General features: G+C 57.3%; 1 protein-coding gene across 1 annotated transcript in view; it reads right to left on the minus strand.

The window, feature by feature from the left end:
• The window catches only part of ABCB8 (ATP binding cassette subfamily B member 8), a gene marked incomplete at its 5' end in the record, with an annotated part of 78,463 nt that extends 56,255 nt beyond the window's left edge, over positions 1–22,208 (minus strand). Inside the window, 3 exons of the mRNA XM_075580488.1 lie at positions 17,300–17,433; positions 21,315–21,409; positions 21,616–22,208. Of these exons, the coding sequence (XP_075436603.1) occupies positions 17,300–17,433; positions 21,315–21,409; positions 21,616–22,208 (822 nt within the window). The remainder of the gene's footprint in view (positions 1–17,299; positions 17,434–21,314; positions 21,410–21,615) is intronic.
• Between the last annotated feature and the right edge of the window lie 716 nt (positions 22,209–22,924).

The following is a 22,924-nucleotide window of genomic DNA, read 5'->3' on the forward strand; positions in this document are numbered from 1 at the left end:
AATTACAGAGCATGGGGGGACTGGCAGACACGCCCATTACAGCACAGGCTCCTGGGAATTACACAGCATGGGGGGGGACTGGCAGACACGCCCATTACAGCACAGGCACCTGGGAATTACAGAGCAGGGGGGGGGGGGACTGGCAGACACGCCCATTACAGCACAGGCTCCTGGGAATTACAGAGCAGGGGGGGGGGGGACTGGCAGACACGCCCATTACAGCACAGGCTCCTGGGAATTACAGAGCACGGGGGGACTGGCAGACACGCCCATTACAGCACAGGCTCCTGGGAATTACAGAGCATGGGGGGGACTGGCAGACACGCCCATTACAGCACAGGCTCCTGGGAATTACAGAGCATGGGGGGGGGGGACTGGCAGACACGCCCATTACAGCACAGGCTCCTGGGAATTACAGAGCATGGGGGGGGGGACTGGCAGACACGCCCATTACAGCACAGGCTCCTGGGAATTACAGAGCACGGGGGGACTGGCAGACACGCCCATTACAGCACAGGCTCCTGGGAATTACAGAGCATGGGGGGGGGGGACTGGCAGACACGCCCATTACAGCACAGGCTCCTGGGAATTACAGAGCATGGGGGGGGGGTGGACTGGCAGACACGCCCATTACAGCACAGGCTCCTGGGAATAATAGAGCATGGGGGGGACTGGCAGACGCGCCCATTACAGCACAGGCTCCTGGGAATTACAGAGCATGGGGGGGACTGGCAGACACGCCCATTACAGCACAGGCTCCTGGGAATTACAGAGCATGGGGGGGGGGGACTGGCAGACACGCCCATTACAGCACAGGCTCCTGGGAATTACAGAGCACGGGGGGGACTGGCAGACACGCCCATTACAGCACAGGCTCATGGGAATTACAGAGCATGGGGGGGACTGGCAGACACGCCCATTACAGCACAGGCTCCTGGGAATTACAGAGCATGGGGGGGGGGGGACTGGCAGACACGCCCATTACAGCACAGACTCCTGGGAATTACAGAGCACGGGGGGGACTGGCAGACACGCCCATTACAGCACAGGCTCATGGGAATTACAGAGCACGGGGGGGACTGGCAGACACGCCCATTACAGCACAGGCTCCTGGGAATTACAGAGCATGGGGGGGACTGGCAGACACGCCCATTACAGCACAGGCTCCTGGGAATTACAGAGCACGGGGGGGGGGGGGGACTGGCAGACACGCCCATTACAGCACAGGCTCCTGGGAATTACAGAGCATGGGGGGTACTGGCAGACACGCCCATTACAGCACAGGCTCCTGGGAATTACAGAGCATGGGGGGGACTGGCCCACACGCCAATTACAGCACAGGCTCCTGGGAAATACAGAGCACAGGGGGGGACTGGCAGACACGCCCATTACAGCACAGGCTCCTGGGAATTACAGAGCACGGGGGGACTGGCAGACACGCCCATTACAGCACAGGCTCCTGGGAATTACAGAGCATGGGGGGGACTGGCAGACACGCCCATTACAGCACAGGCTCCTGGGAATTATAGAGCATGGGGGGGGGGGACTGGCAGACACGCCCATTACAGCACAGGCTCCTGGGAATTACAGAGCATGGGGGGGGGACTGGCAGACACGCCCATTACAGCACAGGCTCCTGGGAATTACAGAGCACGGGGGGACTGGCAGACACGCCCATTACAGCACAGGCTCCTGGGAATTACAGAGCATGGGGGGGACTGGCAGACACGCCCATTACAGCACAGGCTCCTGGGAATTATAGAGCATGGGGGGGGGGGACTGGCAGACACGCCCATTACAGCACAGGCTCCTGGGAATTACAGAGCATGGGGGGGACTGGCAGACACGCCCATTACAGCACAGGCTCCTGGGAATTACAGAGCATGGGGGGGGGGACTGGCAGACATGCCCATTACAGCACAGGCTCCTGGGAATTACAGAGCATGGGGGGGGGACTGGCAGACACGCCCATTACAGCACAGGCTCCTGGGAATTACAGAGCATGGGGGGGGGGGGGACTGGCAGACACGCCCATTACAGCACAGGCTCCTGGGAAATACAGAGCAGGGGGAAGGGGGGACTGGCAGACACGCCCATTACAGCACAGGCTCCTGGGAATTACAGAGCATGGGGGGGACTGGCAGACACGCCCATTACAGCACAGGCTCCTGGGAATTACAGAGCATGGGGGGGGGGGCTGGCAGACACGCCCATTACAGCACAGGCTCCTAGGAATTACAGAGCACGGGGGGGGACTAGCAGACACGCCCATTACAGCACAGGCTCCTGGGAATTACAGAGCATGGGGGGGACTGGCAGACACGCCCATTACAGCACAGGCTCCTGGGAATTACAGAGCACGGGGGGGGGGGACTGGCAGACACGCCCATTACAGCACAGGCTCCTGGGAATTACAGAGCACGGGGGGGACTGGCAGACACGCCCATTACAGCACAGGCTCCTGGGAATTACAGAGCATGGTGGGGACTGGCAGACACGCCCATTACAGCACAGGCTCCTGGGAATTACAGAGCATGGGGGGGACTGGCAGACACGCCCATTACAGCACAGGCTCCTGGGAATTACAGAGCATGGGGGGGACTGGCAGACACGCCCATTACAGCACAGGCTCCTGGGAATTACAGAGCATGGGGGGGACTGGCAGACACGCCCATTACAGCACAGGCTCCTGGGAATTACAGAGCATGGGGGGGGGACTGGCAGACACGCCCATTACAGCACAGGCTCCTGGGAATTACAGAGCAGGGGGAAGGGGGGACTGGCAGACACGCCTATTACAGCACAGGCTCCTGGGAATTACAGAGCATGGGGGGGACTGGCAGACACGCCCATTACAGCACAGGCTCCTGGGAATTACAGAGCATGGGGGGGACTGGCAGACACGCCCATTACAGCACAGGCTCCTGGGAATTACAGAGCATGGGGGGGACTGGCAGACACGCCCATTACAGCACAGGCTCCTGGGAATTACAGAGCAGGGGGAAGGGGGGACTGGCAGACACGCCTATTACAGCACAGGCTCCTGGGAATTACAGAGCATGGGGGGGGACTGGCAGACACGCCCATTACAGCACAGGCTCCTGGGAAATACAGAGCATGGGGGGGACTGGCAGACACGCCCATTACAGCACAGGCTCCTGGGAATTACAGAGGATGGGGGGGGACTGGCAGTCACGCCCATTACAGCACAGGCTCCTGGGAATTACAGAGCATGGGGGGGACTGGCAGACACGCCCATTACAGCACAGACTCCTGGGAATTACAGAGCATGGGGGGGACTGGCAGACACGCCCATTACAGCACAGGCTCCTGGGAATTACAGAGCATGGGGGGGACTGGCAGACACGCCCATTACAGCACAGGCTCCTGGGAAATACAGAGCATGGGGGGGACTGGCAGACACGCCCATTACAGCACAGGCTCCTGGGAATTACAGAGGATGGGGGGGGACTGGCAGACACGCCCATTACAGCACAGGCTCCTGGGAATTACAGAGCATGGGGGGGGACTGGCAGACACGCCCATTACAGCACAGGCTCCTGGGAATTACAGAGCATGGGGGGGGGGGGACTGGCAGACACGCCCATTACAGCACAGGCTCCTGGGAATTACAGAGCATGGGGGGGGACTGGCAGACACGCCCATTACAGCACAGGCTCCTGGGAATTACAGAGCACGGGGGGGACTGGCAGACACGCCCATTACAGCACAGGCTCCTGGGAATTACAGAGCATGGGGGGGGGGACTGGCAGACATGCCCATTACAGCACAGGCTCCTGGGAATTACAGAGCACGGGGGGACTGGCAGACACGCCCATTACAGCACAGGCTCCTGGGAATTACAGAGCATGGGGGGGGGGGGGACTGGCAGACACGCCCATTACAGCACAGGCTCCTGGGAATTACAGAGCATGGGGGGGGGACTGGCAGACACGCCCATTACAGCACAGGCTCCTGGGAATTACAGAGCATGGGGGGGGGGGGGACTGGCAGACACGCCCATTACAGCACAGGCTCCTGGGAAATACAGAGCAGGGGGAAGGGGGGACTGGCAGAGACGCCCATTACAGCACAGGCTCCTGGGAATTACAGAGCATGGGGGGGGACTGGCAGACACGCCCATTACAGCACAGGCTCCTGGGAATTACAGAGCATGGGGGGGGGACTGGCAGACACGCCCATTACAGCACAGGCTCCTGGGAATTACAGAGCACGGGGGGGACTGGCAGACACGCCCATTACAGCACAGGATCCTGGGAATTACAGAGCATGGGGGGGACTGGCAGACACGCCCATTACAGCACAGGCTCCTGGGAATTACAGAGCATGGGGGGGACTGGCAGACACGCCCATTACAGCACAGGCTCCTGGGAATTACAGAGCACGGGGGGGGGACTGGCAGACACGCCCATTACAGCACAGGCTCCTGGGAATTACAGAGCATGGGGGGGGGGGGACTGGCAGACACGCCCATTACAGCACAGGCTCCTGGGAATTACAGAGCATGGGGGGGACTGGCAGACACGCCCATTACAGCACAGGCTCCTGGGAATTACAGAGCATGGGGGGGGGGGGACTGGCAGACACGCCCATTACAGCACAGACTCCTGGGAATTACAGAGCATGGGGGGGACTGGCAGACACGCCCATTACAGCACAGGCTCCTGGGAATTACAGAGCACGGGGGGGGGGGGGACTGGCAGACACGCCCATTACAGCACAGGCTCCTGGGAATTACAGAGCACGGGGGGGACTGGCAGACACGCCCATTACAGCACAGGCTCCTGGGAATTACAGAGCACGGGGGGGACTGGCAGACACGCCCATTACAGCACAGGCTCCTGGGAATTACAGAGCATGGGGGGGACTGGCAGACACGCCCATTACAGCACAGGCTCCTGGGAATTACAGAGCATGGGGGGGACTGGCAGACACGCCCATTACAGCACAGGCTCCTGGGAATTACAGAGCATGGGGGGGACTGGCAGACACGCCCATTACAGCACAGGCTCCTGGGAATTACAGAGCATGGGGGGGGGACTGGCAGACACGCCCATTACAGCACAGGCTCCTGGGAATTACAGAGCAGGGGGAAGGGGGGACTGGCAGACACGCCTATTACAGCACAGGCTCCTGGGAATTACAGAGCATGGGGGGGACTGGCAGACACGCCCATTACAGCACAGGCTCCTGGGAATTACAGAGCATGGGGGGGACTGGCAGACACGCCCATTACAGCACAGACTCCTGGGAATTACAGAGCATGGGGGGGACTGGCAGACACGCCCATTACAGCACAGGCTCCTGGGAATTACAGAGCAGGGGGAAGGGGGGACTGGCAGACACGCCTATTACAGCACAGGCTCCTGGGAATAACAGAGCATGGGGGGGACTGGCAGACACGCCCATTACAGCACAGGCTCCTGGGAATTACAGAGCATGGGGGGGACTGGCAGACACGCCCATTACAGCACAGGCTCCTGGGAATTACAGAGCATGGGGGGGACTGGCAGACACGCCCATTACAGCACAGGCTCCTGGGAATTACAGAGCATGGGGGGGACTGGCAGACACGCCCATTACAGCACAGGCTCCTGGGAATTACAGAGCAGGGGGAAGGGGGGACTGGCAGACACGCCTATTACAGCACAGGCTCCTGGGAATAACAGAGCATGGGGGGGACTGGCAGACACGCCCATTACAGCACAGGCTCCTGGGAAATACAGAGCATGGGGGGGACTGGCAGACACGCCCATTACAGCACAGGCTCCTGGGAATTACAGAGGATGGGGGGGGACTGGCAGACACGCCCATTACAGCACAGGCTCCTGGGAATTACAGAGCATGGGGGGGACTGGCAGACACGCCCATTACAGCACAGACTCCTGGGAATTACAGAGCATGGGGGGGACTGGCAGACACGCCCATTACAGCACAGGCTCCTGGGAATTACAGAGCATGGGGGGGACTGGCAGACACGCCCATTACAGCACAGGCTCCTGGGAAATACAGAGCATGGGGGGGGACTGGCAGACACGCCCATTACAGCACAGGCTCCTGGGATATACAGAGGATGGGGGGGGACTGGCAGACACGCCCATTACAGCACAGGCTCCTGGGAATTACAGAGCATGGGGGGGACTGGCAGACACGCCCATTACAGCACAGGCTCCTGGGAATTACAGAGCATGGGGGGGACTGGCAGACACGCCCATTACAGCACAGGCTCCTGGGAATTACAGAGCATGGGGGGGACTGGCAGACACGCCCATTACAGCACAGGCTCCTGGGAATTACAGAGCATGGGGGGGACTGGCAGACACGCCCATTACAGCACAGGCTCCTGGGAATTACAGAGCATGGGGTGGACTGGCAGACACGCCCATTACAGCACAGGCTCCTGGGAATTACAGAGCACGGGGGGGACTGGCAGACACGCCCATTACAGCACAGGCTCCTGGGAATTACAGAGCACGGGGGGGACTGGCAGACACGCCCATTACAGCACAGGCTCCTGGGAATTACAGAGCATGGGGGGGGGACTGGCAGACACGCCCATTACAGCACAGGCTCCTGGGAATTACAGAGCATGGGGGGGATTGGCAGACACGCCCATTACAGCACAGGCTCCTGGGAATTACAGAGCATGGGGGGGACTGGCAGACACGCCCATTACAGCACAGGCTCCTGGGAATTACAGAGCACGGGGGGGACTGGCAGACACGCCCATTACAGCACAGGCTCCTGGGAATTACAGGGCACGGGGGGGACTGGCAGACACGCCCATTACAGCACAGGCTCCTGGGAATTACAGGGCACGGGGGGGGACTGGCAGACACGCCTATTACAGCACAGGCTCCTGGGAATTACAGAGCACGGGGGGGACTGGCAGACACGCCTATTACAGCACAGGCTCCTGGGAATTACAGAGCACGGGGGGGACTGGCACACACGCCCATTACAGCACAGGCTCCTGGGAATTACAGAGCATGGGGGGGACTGGCAGACACGCCCATTACAGCACAGGCTCCTGGGAATTACAGAGCATGGGGGGGGACTGGCAGACACGCCCATTACAGCACAGGCTCCTGGGAATTACAGAGCACGGGGGGGGGACTGGCAGACATGCCCATTACAGCACAGGCTCCTGGGAATTACAGGGCATGGGGGGGGGACTGGCAGACACGCCCATTACAGCACAGGCTCCTGGGAATTACAGGGCATGGGGGGACTGGCAGACACGCCCATTACAGCACAGGCTCCTGGGAATTACAGAGCATGGGGGGGGGGACTGGCAGACACGCCCATTACAGCACAGGCTCCTGGGAATTACACAGCATGGGGGGGACTGGCAGACACGCCCATTACAGCACAGGCTCCTGGGAATTACACAGCATGGGGGGGACTGGCAGACACGCCCATTACAGCACAGGCTCCTGGGAAATACACAGCATGGGGGGGACTGGCAGACACGCCCATTACAGCACAGGCTCCTGGGAAATACACAGCATGGGGGGGACTGGCAGACACGCCCATTACAGCACAGGCTCCTGGGAATTACAGAGCATGGGGGGGACTGGCAGACACGCCCATTACAGCACAGGCTCCTGGGAAATACACAGCATGGGGGGGGACTGGCAGACACGCCCATTACAGCACAGGCTCCCCGGGAATTACAGAGCATGGGGGGGGGGGGACTGGCAGACACGCCCATTACAGCACAGGCTCCTGGGAATTACAGAGCATGGGGGGGACTGGCAGACACGACCATTACAGCACAGGCTCCTGGGAAATACACAGCATGGGGGGGGACTGGCAGAAACGCCCATTACAGCACAGGCTCCTGGGAAATACACAGCATGGGGGGGACTGGCAGACACGCCCATTACAGCACAGGCTCCTGGGAAATACACAGCATGGGGGGGACTGGCAGACACGCCCATTACAGCACAGGCTCCTGGGAAATACAGAGCAGGGGGACGGGGGGACTGGCAGACACGCCCATTACAGCACAGGCTCCTGGGAATTACAGAGCATGGGGGGGACTGGCAGACACGCCCATTACAGCACAGGCTCCTGGGAATTACAGAGCACGGGGGGGACTGGCAGACACGCCCATTACAGCACAGGCTCCTGGGAATTACAGAGCATGGGGGGACTGGCAGACACGCCCATTACAGCACAGGCTCCTGGGAAATACACAGCATGGGGGGGACTGGCAGACACGCCCATTACAGCACAGGCTCCTGGGAATTACAGAGCACGGGGGGGACTGGCAGACACGCCCATTACAGCACAGGCTCCTGGGAATTACAGAGCATGGGGGGGGACTGGCAGACACGCCCATTACAGCACAGGCTCCTGGGAAATACAGAGCATGGGGGGGGGGGGACTGGCAGACACGCCCATTACAGCACAGGCTCCTGGGAATTACAGAGCACGGGGGGGGACTGGCAGACACGCCCATTACAGCACAGGCTCCTGGGAATTACAGAGCATGGGGGGGGGGGACTGGCAGACACGCCCATTACAGCACAGGCTCCTGGGAAATACAGAGCATGGGGGGGGGGGACTGGCAGACACGCCCATTACAGCACAGGCTCCTGGGAATTACAGAGCATGGGGGGGGACTGGCAGACACGCCCATTACAGCACAGGCTCCTGGGAATTACAGAGCATGGGGGGGGGGGGGGCTGGCAGACACGCCCATTACAGCACAGGCTCCTGGGAATTACAGAGCATGGGGGGGACTGGCAGACACGCCCATTACAGCACAGGCTCCTGGGAATTACAGAGCATGGGGGGGACTGGCAGACACGCCCATTACAGCACAGGCTCCTGGGAATTACAGAGCATGGGGGGGACTGGCAGACACGCCCATTACAGCACAGGTTCCTGGGAATTACAGAGCATGGGGGGGGGACTGGCAGACACGCCCATTACAGCACAGGCTCCTGGGAAATACACAGCATGGGGGGGACTGGCAGACACGCCCATTACAGCACAGGCTCCAGGGAAATACAGAGCATAGGGGGGGGGGACTGGCAGACACGCCCATTACAGCACAGGCTCCTGGGAATTACAGAGCATGGGGGGGACTGGCAGACACGCCCATTACAGCACAGGCTCCTGGGAATTACAGAGCACGGGGGGGACTGGCAGACACGCCCATTACAGCACAGGCTCCTGGGAATTACAGAGCATGGGGGGACTGGCAGACACGCCCATTACAGCACAGGCTCCTGGGAAATACACAGCATGGGGGGGACTGGCAGACACGCCCATTACAGCACAGGCTCCTGGGAATTACAGAGCACGGGGGGGACTGGCAGACACGCCCATTACAGCACAGGCTCCTGGGAATTACAGAGCATGGGGGGGACTGGCAGACACGCCCATTACAGCACAGGCTCCTGGGAAATACAGAGCATGGGGGGGGGGGGGACTGGCAGACACGCCCATTACAGCACAGGCTCCTGGGAATTACAGAGCACGGGGGGGACTGGCAGACACGCCCATTACAGCACAGGCTCCTGGGAAATACAGAGCATGGGGGGGGGGGGGACTGGCAGACACGCCCATTACAGCACAGGCTCCTGGGAATTACAGAGCATGGGGGGGACTGGCAGACACGCCCATTACAGCACAGGCTCCTGGGAATTACAGAGCATGGGGGGGGGGGGGGGCTGGCAGACACGCCCATTACAGCACAGGCTCCTGGGAATTACAGAGCATGGGGGGGACTGGCAGACACGCCCATTACAGCACAGGCTCCTGGGAATTACAGAGCATGGGGGGGGACTGGCAGACACGCCCATTACAGCACAGGCTCCTGGGAATTACAGAGCATGGGGGGGACTGGCAGACACGCCCATTACAGCACAGGTTCCTGGGAATTACAGAGCATGGGGGGGGGGGACTGGCAGACACGCCCATTACAGCACAGGCTCCTGGGAATTACAGAGCATGGGGGGGGGGACTGGCAGACACGCCCATTACAGCACAGGCTCCTGGGAAATACACAGCATGGGGGGGACTGGCAGACACGCCCATTACAGCACAGGCTCCAGGGAAATACAGAGCATAGGGGGGGGGGACTGGCAGACACGCCCATTACAGCACAGGCTCCTGGGAATTACAGAGCATGGGAGGGGACTGGCAGACACGCCCATTACAGCACAGGCTCCTGGGAATTACAGAGCATGGGGGGGGGGAGACTGGCAGACACGCCCATTACAGCACAGGCTCCTGGGAATTACAGAGCACGGGGGGACTGGCAGACACGCCCATTACAGCACAGGCTCCTGGGAATTACAGAGCATGTGGGGGACTGGCAGACACGCCCATTACAGCACAGGCTCCTGGGAATTACAGAGCATGGGGGGACTGGCAGACACGCCCATTACAGCACAGGCTCCTGGGAAATACAGAGCAGGGGGGGGACTGGCAGACACGCCCATTACAGCACAGGCTCCTGGGAATTACAGAGCACGGGGGGACTGGCAGACACGCCCATTACAGCACAGGCTCCTGGGAATTACAGAGCATGTGGGGGACTGGCAGACACGCCCATTACAGCACAGGCTCCTGGGAATTACAGAGCATGGGGGGACTGGCAGACACGCCCATTACAGCACAGGCTCCTGGGAATTACAGAGCATGGGGGGGGACTGGCAGACACGCCCATTACAGCACAGACTCCTGGGAATTACAGAGCAGGGGGAAGGGGGGACTGGCAGACACGCCCATTACAGCACAGGCTCCTGGGTATTACAGAGCATGGGGGGGGGACTGGCAGACACGCCCATTACAGCACAGGCTCCTGGGAATTACAGAGCATGGGGGGGACTGGCAGACACGCCCATTACAGCACAGGCTCCTGGGAAATACAGAGCATGGGGGGGGGGGGGACTGGCAGACACGCCCATTACAGCACAGGCTCCTGGGAATTACAGAGCACGGGGGGGACTGGCAGACACGCCCATTACAGCACAGGCTCCTGGGAAATACAGAGCATGGGGGGGGGGGGGACTGGCAGACACGCCCATTACAGCACAGGCTCCTGGGAATTACAGAGCATGGGGGGGACTGGCAGACACGCCCATTACAGCACAGGCTCCTGGGAATTACAGAGCATGGGGGGGGGGGGGGCTGGCAGACACGCCCATTACAGCACAGGCTCCTGGGAATTACAGAGCATGGGGGGGACTGGCAGACACGCCCATTACAGCACAGGCTCCTGGGAATTACAGAGCATGGGGGGGACTGGCAGACACGCCCATTACAGCACAGGCTCCTGGGAATTACAGAGCATGGGGGGGACTGGCAGACACGCCCATTACAGCACAGGTTCCTGGGAATTACAGAGCATGGGGGGGGGGGACTGGCAGACACGCCCATTACAGCACAGGCTCCTGGGAATTACAGAGCATGGGGGGGGGGGACTGGCAGACACGCCCATTACAGCACAGGCTCCTGGGAAATACACAGCATGGGGGGGACTGGCAGACACGCCCATTACAGCACAGGCTCCTGGGAATTACAGAGCATGGGGGGGGGGAGACTGGCAGACACGCCCATTACAGCACAGGCTCCTGGGAATTACAGAGCACGGGGGGACTGGCAGACACGCCCATTACAGCACAGGCTCCTGGGTATTACAGAGCACGGGGGGGGGGGGACTGGCAGACACGTCCATTACAGCACAGGCTCCTGGGAATTACAGAGCATGTGGGGGACTGGCAGACACGCCCATTACAGCACAGGCTCCTGGGAATTACAGAGCATGGGGGGACTGGCAGACACGCCCATTACAGCACAGGCTCCTGGGAAATACAGAGCAGGGGGGGGACTGGCAGACACGCCCATTACAGCACAGGCTCCTGGGAATTACAGAGCACGGGGGGACTGGCAGACACGCCCATTACAGCACAGGCTCCTGGGAATTACAGAGCATGTGGGGGACTGGCAGACACGCCCATTACAGCACAGGCTCCTGGGAATTACAGAGCATGGGGGGACTGGCAGACACGCCCATTACAGCACAGGCTCCTGGGAATTACAGAGCATGGGGGGGACTGGCAGACACGCCCATTACAGCACAGACTCCTGGGAATTACAGAGCAGGGGGAAGGGGGGACTGGCAGACACGCCCATTACAGCACAGGCTCCTGGGTATTACAGAGCATGGGGGGGGGACTGGCAGACACGCCCATTACAGCACAGGCTCCTGGGAATTACAGAGCATGGGGGGGGACTAGCAGACACGCCCATTACAGCACAGGCTCTTGGGAATTACAGAGCATGGGGGGGACTGGCAGACACGCCCATTACAGCACAGGCTCCTGGGAATTACAGAGCATGGGGGGGGGGGGACTGGCAGACACGCACATTACAGCACAGGCTCCTGGGAATTACAGAGCATGGGGGGGACTGGCAGACACGCCCATTACAGCACAGGCTCCTGGGAATTACACAGCATGGGGGGGACTGGCAGACACGCCCATTACAGCACAGGCTCCTGGGAATTACAGAGCATGGGGGGGACTGGCAGACACGCCCATTACAGCACAGGCTCCTGGGAATTACAGAGCATGGGGGGGGACTGGCAGACACGCCCATTACAGCACAGGCTCCTGGGAAATACACAGCATGGGGGGGACTGGCAGACACGCCCATTACAGCACAGGCTCCTGGGAAATACACAGCATGGGGGGGACTGGCAGACACGCCCATTACAGCACAGGCTCCTGGGAATTACAGAGCATGGGGGGGACTGGCAGACACGCCCATTACAGCACAGGCTCCTGGGAATTACACAGCATGGGGGGGGGGGACTGGCAGACACGCCCATTACAGCACAGGCTCCTGGGAATTACACAGCATGGGGGGGACTGGCAGACACGCCCATTACAGCACAGGCTCCTGGGAATTACAGAGCATGGGGGGGACTGGCAGACACGCCCATTACAGCACAGGCTCCTGGGAATTACAGAGCATGGGGGGGACTGGCAGACACGCCCATTACAGCACAGGCTCCTGGGAATTACAGAGCACGGGGGGGACTGGCAGACACGCCCATTACAGCACAGGCTCCTGGGAATTACAGAGCATGGGGGGGGGGGGACTGGCAGACACGCCCATTACAGCACAGGCTCCTGGGAATTACAGAGCATGGGAGGGACTGGCAGACACGCCCATTACAGCACAGGCTCCTGGGAATTACAGAGCATGGGGGGGGGGACTGGCAGACACGCCCATTACAGCACAGGATCCTGGGAATTACAGAGCACGGGGGGGACTGGCAGACACGCCCATTACAGCACAGGCTCCTGGGAATTACAGAGCATGGGGGGGGGACTGGCAGACACGCCCATTACAGCACAGGATCCTGGGAATTACAGAGCACGGGGGGGACTGGCAGACACGTCCACTACAGCACAGGATCCTGGGAATTACAGAGCACGGGGGGGACTGGCAGACACGCCCATTACAGCACAGGCTCCTGGGAATTACAGAGCATGGGGGGGACTGGCAGACACGCCCATTACAGCACAGGCTCCTGGGAATTACAGAGCATGGGGGGGACTGGCAGACACGCCCATTACAGCACAGGCTCCTGGGAATTACAGAGCATGGGGGGGGGACACACGCCCATTACAGCACAGGCTCCTGGGAATTACAGAGCATGGGGGGGGGGGGACTGGCAGACACGCCCATTACAGCACAGGCTCCTGGGAATTACAGAGCATGGGGGGGACTGGCAGACACGCCCATTACAGCACAGGCTCCTGGGAATTACAGAGCATGGGGGGGGGGGGACTGGCAGACACGGCCATTACAGCACAGGCTTCTGGGAATTACAGAGCATGGGGGGGACTGGCAGACACGCCCATTACAGCACAGGCTCCTGGGAATTACAGAGCACGGGGGGGGAATGGCAGACACGCCCATTACAGCACAGGCTCCTGGGAATTACAGAGCATGGGGGGGGGACTGGCAGACACGCCCATTACAGCACAGGATCCTGGGAATTACAGAGCATGGGGGGGGACTGGCAGACACGCCCATTACAGCACAGGCTCCTGGGAAATACAGAGCATGGGGGGGACTGGCAGACACGCCCATTACAGCACAGACTCCTGGGAATTACAGAGCATGGGGGGACTGGCAGACACGCCCATTACAGCACAGACTCCTGGGAATTACAGAGCATGGGGGGGACTGGCAGACACGCCCATTACAGCACAGGCTCCTGGGAATCACAGAGCATGGGGGGGACTGGCACACACGCCCATTACAGCACAGGCTCCTGGGAAATACAGAGCATGGGGGGGGGGGACTGGCAGACACGCCCATTACAGCACAGGCTCCTGGGAATTACAGAGCATGGGGGGGACTGGCAGACACGCCCATTACAGCACAGGCTCCTGGGAATTACAGAGCATGGGGGGGACTGGCAGACACGCCCATTACAGCACAGGCTTCTGGGAATTACAGAGCATGGGGGGGACTGGCAGACACGCCCATTACAGCACAGGCTCCTGGGAATTACAGAGCATGGGGGGGACTGGCAGACACGCCCATTACAGCACAGGCTCCTGGGAATTACAGAGCATGGGGGGGGGGACTGGCAGACACGCCCATTACAGCACAGGCTCCTGGGAATTACAGAGCATGGGGGGGGGGGGGGGACTGGCAGACACGCCCATTACAGCACAGGCTCCTGGGAATTACAGGGCATGGGGGGACTGGCAGACATGCCCATTACAGCACAGGCTCCTGGGAATTACAGAGCATGGAGGGGACTGGCAGACACGCCCATTACAGCACAGGCTCCTGGGAATTACAGAGCACGGGGGGGGGGGGGGACTGGCAGACACGCCCATTACAGCACAGGCTCCTGGGAATTACAGAGCATGGGGGGGGGACTGGCAGACACGCCCATTACAGCACAGACTCCTGGGTATTACAGAGCATGGGGGGGGGACTGGTAGACACGCCCATTACAGCACAGACTCCTGGGTATTACAGAGCATGGGGGGGACTGGCAGACACGCCCATTACAGCACAGGCTCCTGGGAATTACAGAGCATGGGGGGGACTGGCAGACACGCTCATTACAGCACAGGCTCCTGGGAATTACAGAGCATGGGGGGGGGACTGGCAGACACGCCCATTACAGCACAGGCTCCTGGGAATTACAGAGCATGGGGGGGGGACTGGCAGACACGCCCATTACAGCACAGACTCCTGGGTATTACAGAGCATGGGGGGGGGACTGGCAGACACGCCCATTACAGCACAGACTCTTGGGTATTACAGAGCATGGGGGGGACTGGCAGACACGCCCATTACAGCACAGGCTCCTGGGAATTACAGAGCATGGGGGGGAGTGGCAGACACGCCCATTACAGCACAGGCTCCTGGGAATTACAGAGCATGGGGGGGACTGGCAGACACGCCCATTACAGCACAGGCTCCTGGGAATTACAGAGCATGGGGGGGGACTAGCAGACACGCCCATTACAGCACAGGCTCCTGGGAATTACAGAGCATGGGGGGGAGTGGCAGACACGCCCATTACAGCACAGACTCCTGGGAATTACAGAGCATGGGGGGGACTGGCAGACACGCCCATTACAGCACAGGCTCCTGGGAATTACAGAGCATGGGGGGGACTGGCAGACACGCCCATTACAGCACAGGCTCCTGGGAATTACAGAGCATGGGGGGGACTAGCAGACACGCCCATTACAGCACAGGCTCCTGGGAATTACAGAGCATGGGGGGGACTGGCAGACACGCCCATTACAGCACAGGCTCCTGGGAATTACAGAGCATGGGGGGGACTGGCACACACGCCCATTACAGCACAGGCTCCTGGGAATTACAGAGCATGGGGGGGACTGGCAGACACGCCCATTACAGCACAGACTCCTGGGAATTACAGAGCATGGGGGGGGGGGACTGGCAGACACGCCCATTACAGCACAGGCTCCTGGGAATTACAGAGCATGGGGGGGACTGGCAGACACGCCCATTACAGCACAGGCTCCTGGGAATTACAGAGCATGGGGGGGACTGGCAGACACGCCCATTACAGCACAGACTCCTGGGAATTACAGAGCATGGGGGGGGGGGGACTGGCAGACACGCCCATTACAGCACAGGCTCCTGGGAATTACAGAGCACGGGGGGACTGGCAGACACGCCCATTACAGCACAGGCTCCTGGGAATTACAGAGCATGGGGGGGACTGGCAGACACGCCCATTACAGCACAGGCTCCTGGGAATTACAGGGCATGGGGGGACTGGCAGACACGCCCATTACAGCACAGGCTCCTGGGAATTACAGAGCATGGGGGGGACTGGCCCACACGCCCATTACAGCACAGGCTCCTGGGAATTACAGAGCATGGGGGGGACTGGCAGACACGCCCATTACAGCACAGGCTCCTGGGAATTACAGAGCATGGGGGGACTGGCAGACACGCGCATTACAGCACAGGCTCCTGGGAAATACAGCCCATTACAGCACAGGCTCCTGGGAATTACAGAGCATGGGGGGGACTGGCAGACATGCCCATTACAGCACAGGCTCCTGGGAATTACAGAGCATGGGGGGGGGACTGGCAGACACGCCCATTACAGCACAGGCTCCTGGGAATTACAGAGCATGGGGGGGACTGGCAGACACGCCCATTACAGCACAGGCTCCTGGGAATTACAGAGCATGGGGGGGACTGGCAGACACGCCCATTACAGCACAGGCTCCTGGGAAATACAGAGCATGGGGGGGACTGGCAGACACGCCCATTACAGCACAGGCTCCTGGGAATTACAGAGCATGGGGGGGACTGGCAGACACGCCCATTACAGCACAGGCTCCTGGGAATTACAGAGCATGGGGGGGACTGGCACACACGCCCATTACAGCACAGGCTCCTGGGAATTACAGCCTTCACGTCACTAGGAGCGACCGGGCCCTACAGATGTAGGAAGACCTAATGTCTGCCGCGATCGCGCTGTGGGGGTCCCGGCTTCTGAATGAGACCCCTGCAGTGTTAATTCTTCTGGGCCGCAATCATGGCTACTGTCCCACACCCACAGTCCCTCCTACCACCCATTGTGGCCAATCACTGCCATCTACAGCACTTATTCCCTCACCTGCTGTCTCTGCGAGTCTCCCAACATAGCACGTGTTTATGTCTACTCAGGGCGTCTGATTGTGCGAATCACACGGCGAGTAATCACCGCTCTGCTGCTGCCTTGTACCTGATTGATGAATCCAATGACCTCTCTTCTCAGCCACGATGGGTCGAGGGTTCGTATGTCCACGCCGTCCAGCCGGACCTCCCCCTGACTGGGGTCATAGAACCTCTCCAGGAGCACAGCCACCGTGGACTTCCCTACACGGGGACAAGGACAGTGAGCTGCACCCAGAACCATCTGTATCCAATCACTGGGGTGACAGGGACTAAAAGGACAAGGGGCATGATGGGTGTCCCGTCTACTGAGATGTATCTTACTTAGACTGTAAGCTCTTCAGGACAGGGTCTCCTTTCCCCCAATATTTGTTCTCTGTATAATGCACGTGTCCCTAATTGTATTATTTATCTCTGTATTATGTCCTGTATAATATTGGGGTTGAAAGAGTATCTCAGTATCTCAGTGGTAATGTCACTGTGGGGAGAGAGTATCTCAGTATCTCTGTGGTAATGTCACTGTGGGGAGAGAGTATCTCAGTGTCTCAGTGGTAATGTCACTGTGGGGAAAGAGTATCTCAGTGGTAATGTCACTGTGGGGAAAGAGTATCTCAGTGGTAATGTCACTGTGGGGAAAGAGTATCTCAGTGGTAATGTCACTGTGGGGAAAGAGTATCTCAGTGTCTCAGTGGTAATGTCACTGTGGGGAAAGAGTATCTCAGTATCTCAGTGGTAATGTCACTGTGGGGAAAGAGTATCTCAGTACCTCAGTGGTAATGTCACTGTGGGGAGAGAGTATCTCAGTGTCTCAGTGGTAATGTCACTGTGGGGAAAGAGTATCTCAGTACCTCAGTGGTAATGTCACTGTGGGGAAAGAGTATCTCAGTGGTAATGTCACTGTGGGGAAAGAGTATCTCAGTACCTCAGTGGTAATGTCACTGTGGGGAAAGAGTATCTCAGTACCTCAGTGGTAATGTCACTGTGAGGAAAGAGTATCTCAGTGGTAATGTCACTGTGGGGAAAGAGTATCTCAGTGTCTCAGTGGTAATGTCACTGTGGGGAAAGAGTATCTCAGTACCTCAGTGGTAATGTCACTGTGGGGAAAGAGTATCTCAGTGGTAATGTCACTGTGGGGAAAGAGTATCTCAGTGGTAATGTCACTGTGGGGAAAGAGTATCTCAGTACCTCAGTGGTAATGTCACTGTGGGGAAAGAGTATCTCAGTGTCTCAGTGGTAATGTCACTGTGGGGAAAGAGTATATCAGTATCTCTGTGGTAATGTCACTGTGGGGAAAGAGTATCTCAGTGTCTCAGTGGTAATGTCACTGTGGGGAAAGAGTATCTCAGTATCTCAGTGGTAATGTCACTGTGGGGAAAGAGTATCTCAGTGTCTCAGTGGTAATGTCACTGTGGGGAAAGAGTATCTCAGTGGTAATGTCACTGTGGGGAAAGAGTATCTCAGTGGTAATGTCACTGTGCGGAAAGAGTATCTCAGTATCTCAGTGGTAATGTCACTGTGGGGAAAGAGTATCTCAGTGCCTCAGTGGTAATGTCACTGTGGGGAAAGAGTATCTCAGTGTCTCAGTGGTAATGTCACTGTGGGGAAAGAGTATCTCAGTATCTCTGTGGTAATGTCACTGTGGGGAAAGAGTATCTCAGTGGTAATGTCACTGTGGGGAAAGAGTATCTCAGTGGTAATGTCACTGTGGGGAAAGAGTATCTCAGTGGTAATGTCACTGTGGGGAAAGAGTATCTCAGTATCTCAGTGGTAATGTCACTGTGGGGAAAGAGTATCTCAGTGCCTCAGTGGTAATGTCACTGTGGGGAAAGAGTATCTCAGTATCTCAGTGGTAATGTCACTGTGGGGAGAGAGTATCTCAGTGGTAATGTCACTGTGGGGAAAGAGTATCTCAGTGCCTCAGTGGTAATGTCACTGTGGGGAAAGAGTATCTCAGTGTCTCAGTGGTAATGTCACTGTGGGGAAAGAGTATCTCAGTGGTAATGTCACTGTGGGGAAAGAGTATCTCAGTGCCTCAGTGGTAATGTCACTGTGGGGAAAGAGTATCTCAGTGGTAATGTCACTGTGGGGAAAGAGTATCTCAGTGGTAATGTCACTGTGGGGAAAGAGTATCTCAGTGGTAATGTCACTGTGGGGAAAGAGTATCTCAGTGCCTCAGTGGTAATGTCACTGTGGGGAAAGAGTATCTCAGTATCTCAGTGGTAATGTCACTGTGGGGAGAGAGTATCTCAGTGGTAATGTCACTGTGGGGAAAGAGTATCTCAGTGGTAATGTCACTGTGGGGAAAGAGTATCTCAGTGGTAATGTCACTGTGGGGAAAGAGTATCTCAGTGCCTCAGTGGTAATGTCACTGTGGGGAAAGAGTATCTCAGTGCCTCAGTGGTAATGTCACTGTGGGGAAAGAGTATCTCAGTGTCTCAGTGGTAATGTCACTGTGGGGAGAGAGTATCTCAGTATCTCAGTGGTAATGTCACTGTGGGGAAAGAGTATCTCAGTGTCTCAGTGGTAATGTCACTGTGGGGAAAGAGTATCTCAGTGGTAATGTCACTGTGGGGAAAGAGTATCTCAGTGCCTCAGTGGTAATGTCACTGTGGGGAAAGAGTATCTCAGTGGTAATGTCACTGTGGGGAAAGAGTATCTCAGTGGTAATGTCACTGTGGGGAAAGAGTATCTCAGTGGTAATGTCACTGTTGGGAAAGAGTATCTCAGTGGTAATGTCACTGTGGGGAAAGAGTATCTCAGTGGTAATGTCACTGTGGGGAAAGAGTATCTCAGTGGTAATGTCACTGTGGGGAAAGAGTATCTCAGTGGTAATGTCACTGTGGGGAAAGAGTATCTCAGTGCCTCAGTGGTAATGTCACTGTGGGGAAAGAGTATCTCAGTATCTCAGTGGTAATGTCACTGTGGGGAAAGAGTATCTCAGTGCCTCAGTGGTAATGTCACTGTGGGGAAAGAGTATCTCAGTGTCTCAGTGGTAATGTCACTGTGGGGAAAGAGTATCTCAGTGTCTCAGTGGTAATGTCACTGTGGGGAAAGAGTATCTCAGTGTCTCAGTGGTAATGTCACTGTGGGGAAAGAGTATCTCAGTGTCTCAGTGGTAATGTCACTGTGGGGAGAGAGTATCTCAGTGGTAATGTCACTGTGGGGAAAGAGTATCTCAGTGTCTCAGTTGTAATGTCACTGTGGGGAAAGAGTATCTCAGTGTCTCAGTGGTAATGTCACTGTGGGGAAAGAGTATCTCAGTGTCTCAGTGGTAATGTCACTGTGGGGAAAGAGTATCTCAGTGTCTCAGTGGTAATGTCACTGTGGGGAAAGAGTATCTCAGTGTCTCAGTGGTAATGTCACTGTGGGGAAAGAGTATCTCAGTGTCTCAGTGGTAATGTCACTGTGGGGAAAGAGTATCTCAGTATCTCAGTGGTAATGTCACTGTGGGGAGAGAGTATCTCAGTGTCTCAGTAGTAATGTCACTGTGGGGAAAGAGTATCTCAGTGTCTCAGTAGTAATGTCACTGTGGGGAAAGAGTATCTCAGTATCTCAGTGGTAATGTCACTGTGGGGAGAGAGTATCTCAGTGTCTCAGTGGTAATGTCACTGTGGGGAGAGAGTATCTCAGTGTCTCAGTGGTAATGTCACTGTGAGGAAAATTACATCGTTATATTCCTATAGAAAGAACAGAGATGTCTCTAGAATTCTGTCCCCCCCACTGAAGAGTGACCACGTGACACAGAGCCACAATGGCGATATTGGTCTTCAATGACATTGCTCCCACTGCAGGGTCACGTGGCACATACAGGTCAGGACATCTGTCACTGACGGGAGTACCATTTACACATTGTGTGGCAAAATCTGATCCTACAACAAGGTTACTACAGTACCAACAGATTATTCCGTGTTCTCCTGTCCATACCCTCTCAGGTCACATACATGGATTATTCTATAGATGTTTCCGATTTATTCTCTCCAGAGTCTCCCCCTCTCCCTCCCACCCCAAAAAAAAAAAATATTTCCCCTATAGACCCATATTCTACAGGTCTTCCATTCTCAGGCTCACCCACGAGCATCTCTCACCTCCACCAGATTGTCCCACGATGGCCACTGTCCTACCAGGGGGGATGCGGAGGTTGAAATCCTTCAGTACTTTATGGCCGGGACGAGTGGGGTAACTGGTAAATGAGAAAGAAAGAGAAAGGGTTCTTCTCTTTATGTATAAATCACAAGTGTCCGTCCCTCCATCTGTGTCTCTATCCGCTCCCCACTTCTTGCTATCCGCCATGTTATATACATCGATGGACAATAGAAGCAGCAGCGCACTGCCAAGGCAGCCAGGTAGTATAACTATAACAATATTTTATTGATAATAAATCTTCACCCAAAGGAGGTGTAGGACCCATGGAGGTGTAGGGCCCCTGGAGGTGTAGGACCCCTGGAGGTGTAGGACCCCTGGAGGTGGAGGGCCTCTGGAGGTGGAGGGCCTATGGAGGTGGAGGGCCCCTGGAGGTGTAGGGCCCCTGGAGGTGTAGGGCCCCTGGAGGTGTAGGGCCCCTGGAGGTGTAGGACCTCTGGAGGTGTAGGGCCTCTGGAGGTGTAGGACCCCTGGAGGTGTAGGGCCCCTGGAGGTGTAGGGCCCCTGGAGGTGTAGGATCCCTGGAGGTGTAGGACCCCTGGAGGTGTAGGACCCCTGGAGGTGTAGGGCCTCTGGAGGTGTAGGGCCTCTGGAGGTGGAGGGCCCCTGGAGGTGTAGGGCCCCTGGAGGTGTAGGGCCCCTGGAGGTGTAGGATCCCTGGAGGTGTAGGACCTCTGGAGGTGTAGGGCCTCTGGAGGTGTAGGACCCCTGGAGGTGTAGGACCCCTGGAGGTGTAGGACCTCTGGAGTTGTAGGACCTCTGCAGGTGTAGGACCCCTGGAGGTGTAGGACCTCCTGCACGTTTCGTACCCCGAGGTGCTTTATCAAGGCTGTGAATTCCTGTGGTCAATGGAAAGCCCTTGAAGGGTAATTCCCAGGACAATTGTTGTATGTTTACAAACTTTTAGCATGTACATTAAATCCCCACGATGTAAGCCTGGCGATGTGCGTGTACATTAAATCCCCACGATGTAAGCCTGGCGATGTGTGTGTACATTAAATCCCCACGATGTAAGCCTTGCGATGTGCATGTACATTAAATCCCCACGATGTAAGCCTGGCGATGTGCGTGTACATTAAATCCCCACGATGTAAGCCTTGCGATGTGCATGTACATTAAATCCCCACGATGTAAGCCTTGCGATGTGCGTGTACATTAAATCCCCACGATGTAAGCCTGGCGATGTGCGTGTACATTAAATCCCCACGATGTAAGCCTGGCGATGTGCGTGTACATTAAATCCCCACGATGTAAGCCTTGCGATGTGCGTGTACATTAAATCCCCACGATGTAAGCCTTGCGATGTGCGTGTACATTAAATCCCCACGATGTAAGCCTGGCGATGTGCGTGTACATTAAATCCCCACGATGTAAGCCTGGCGATGTGCGTGTACATTAAATCCCCACGATGTAAGCCTGGCGATGTGCGTGTACATTAAATCCCCACGATGTAAGCCTTGCCATGTGCATGTACATTAAATCCCCACGATGTAAGCCTTGCGATGTGCGTGTACATTAAATCCCCACGATGTAAGCCTGGCGATGTGCGTGTACA

This window comes from Ascaphus truei (assembly GCF_040206685.1).
Source record: "Ascaphus truei isolate aAscTru1 chromosome 2 unlocalized genomic scaffold, aAscTru1.hap1 SUPER_2_unloc_5, whole genome shotgun sequence".
Classification (NCBI taxonomy): domain Eukaryota; kingdom Metazoa; phylum Chordata; class Amphibia; order Anura; family Ascaphidae; genus Ascaphus; species Ascaphus truei.